Here is a 2,660-nt window from a genome sequence, read left to right on the forward strand (position 1 = left end):
CATTCCACACTGCGGCGGCCTTTAACCACGTTATTACCGGGTAGCGAGACCGCCGGCTCCCCTCCCCTCTCCGGGAGGACGATGGAGGGAAGGGGGGGCTCTAGTGTCGGTTCGGGGTTGGGGGGGATCGGTTGGATGACCGCTTGACCTAGTACTGCGGGGGCCTGCTTCGGCCAGCTAGGGGAGATAATGGGGGGGCTAGGGTGACAGGCAGGGCAGCCCCTCGTGTGTGTGTGTGTGTGTGTGTGTGTGTGTGTGTGTGTGTGGCAGAGAGAGAGAGAGGGGTGGGGTTGTTACGGAGGACCGCCATCCGATGCGGTGCGCGAGAGAGAGGAGAGAAGATGGGATGGGATGATGTCATCGGAAGGGAATCGCAAGAAGGAGCTGATTAGGGATGCGCGAACACCCCCACCGCACACACACACACACACACCTTTTCTACGGGCACATCCCACTCACACACACCAGTGTCAATTCAACTCACTGACTGTCTGAGTCATTGAGAGAACACGCACAGAAATAGACACACAGCAGAGCACTGATGATGTGATGGAGGAGAGCACTCGTTTTCTGGGGTTTTTACACACACGCACACAGTCGCACACACACACACACACACACACACACACACACATGCACAACCACACTCTTGTTTTAATAGATATAGGCGTATATGTAGATCTTGGCGTAGATCCTATACCTCAGTAAAATCCAGGAGAAGCTGCAATACATTCCAAATCCAAATTGTGTGTATAGTCTATTTATATCGTTGTGGTCGGGGCAGGAAAAGCTCTCATCTCCACATGTTTTTGGGGTAAATCAACGCCCTACTTTGATCACACCACAGCTTCACACCAAACAAAGCATCAACAACAGCAGATCTACGAGCTCCTTCCGACTGAGCTTGTAGATCTGCTACTTTCGATGCTTTTGAGTTTGGAATCCTGAAGTCTGTTCTCGTGTTCTCAGTTTGGCCACACATGAGGTTTCCAGCTGACAGAGACGATATGCTGGCTAGTAGTCCATATGAACCCTTTTCACATCAAGGTCCAATTATTTATTGGGTATTTGAGCCACGGACCAGCATTTGATGACATTTAGCCTCTCGGACGCAAAAGTTTGAATATTTTGTTGTTGTTGGACAAGATTTTGTTCTGTATTGATGATGGTACCATTAGTAGAGATAACAGGCACACGTTGAATTGTGTAGACTTGTTCTTGTAAATCAAGTAATGCAGATGTTTAACAATTATGTAACTCAAGTTGAGAGCGAGTTAAAGATCTATCAGAGCCCATTTGGTTAATGGTTACCACCTCTCGATTTAGCTGCATGGGGACCACCTGGAACCGCCTCAAGGACCACTGGTTGAAATAGAAAACGGCTGGTCTATATGGTCATTCTCTCCACACCGGTGGTGTCTGTGTGTACTGTGTATCCGGTGTCCGTGTCCACTGTCTGTCCACTCTGTGTGTGTCCGGTTGTTGTTTAGTTTAGGAGGAGACGGTATGTTCTGTATAGTCGCTATAGCGTGTCACTGTGTATAATTATAACTCCGTGATGCAAATAGCCTCCTGCGTCCTGCATCCTCACTAAATTGAGAGGACGCCATCATGTATGTATGTCACCCTCCGGGGGGGTCGCCTGGGATGCAATACTGTACTCGGTTACTGTACTCTTAACGTCGTTGAAATAGGACTCGTAAAAATGTCCCTTCATGGGACCCATCTAAAAGACCAGGTCCACCCCCTGGCCTGGGCTGGGGTCCCGGGCCGGGAGCCATCACATTGAGTACCTATTTATTTACATCACTGAATAACTGTTATTTTACACATGACAACAGTGTCCTGTGTTGCTGTCTGTGTCCTGTGTCTGTCCTGTGTCCTGTGATGCTGTCTGTGTCCTGTGATGCTGTCTGTGTCCTGTGTCCTGTGATGCTGTCTGTGTCCTGTGATGCTGTCTGTGTCCTGTGATGCTGTCTGTGTCCTGTGATGCTGTCTGTGTCCTGTGATGCTGTCTGTGTCCTGTGATGCTGTCTGTGTCCTGTGTCTGTCCTGTGTCCTGTGATGCTGTCTGTGTCCTGTGTCTGTCCTGTGTCCTGTGATGCTGTCTGTGTTGCTGCTCCTTCATTCTTCCTGTAATTGCCGGCAGATGCTTTCCAAGTAGTCCAGTAAGTGAAACGGAACGGAGTTGCAACTGCAGTTGGATTCGGTTTTTCTTTTTCTCGTCTAAATCACACCGACCGACCGACCAAAATCTCTGGAGAGTCACATTGTGTGAGCTTGTAGATGATCTGCCCCACCAGGATATTAGGCAATGCGGGTTAACCCATGTAGGCCTGATTTAGAAATGTCTTCAAAATCCTGACAGTTTTCTGAAAAAACCTTATGTTTCTGTATCAGTGGTGCTCAATATTTCATGTCAAGGACCCCAAAAATGATATGTAATATGCCACCGCTCCCCCCATCTGAAAATATGTAGATTAATATAATAGATTTGAGTTAAAATGTTCACTCTGTAATAATAAATATTCAAAAGACACATTTTTCACGATTTTTCAAAAAATAGCAGACCTACAAAGCTCGTAGCGCACTACGAGCTTGTAGATCTGCTATTTTTCAATAGCTAAAAGTATAACATAATGCTTTAAAACAACCAAAAG

The 2,660-nt window shown here is 47.2% G+C and overlaps 1 protein-coding gene across 1 annotated transcript in view; it reads left to right on the top strand.

Moving 5' to 3' along the window:
• sdc3 (syndecan 3) overlaps window positions 1-2,660 on the top strand; it is a gene marked incomplete at its 5' end in the record, with an annotated part of 62,321 nt that overhangs the window by 766 nt on the left and 58,895 nt on the right. The window contains one exon of the mRNA XM_079522954.1: window positions 1-40. This exon is cut by the window's left edge and continues 96 nt beyond it. Coding sequence (XP_079379080.1) covers window positions 1-40 — 40 coding nt within the window. The remainder of the gene's footprint in view (window positions 41-2,660) is intronic.

This window comes from Electrona antarctica (assembly GCF_951216825.1).
Source record: "Electrona antarctica genome assembly, chromosome: 15".
NCBI classification, from domain to species: Eukaryota; Metazoa; Chordata; class Actinopteri; order Myctophiformes; family Myctophidae; genus Electrona; species Electrona antarctica.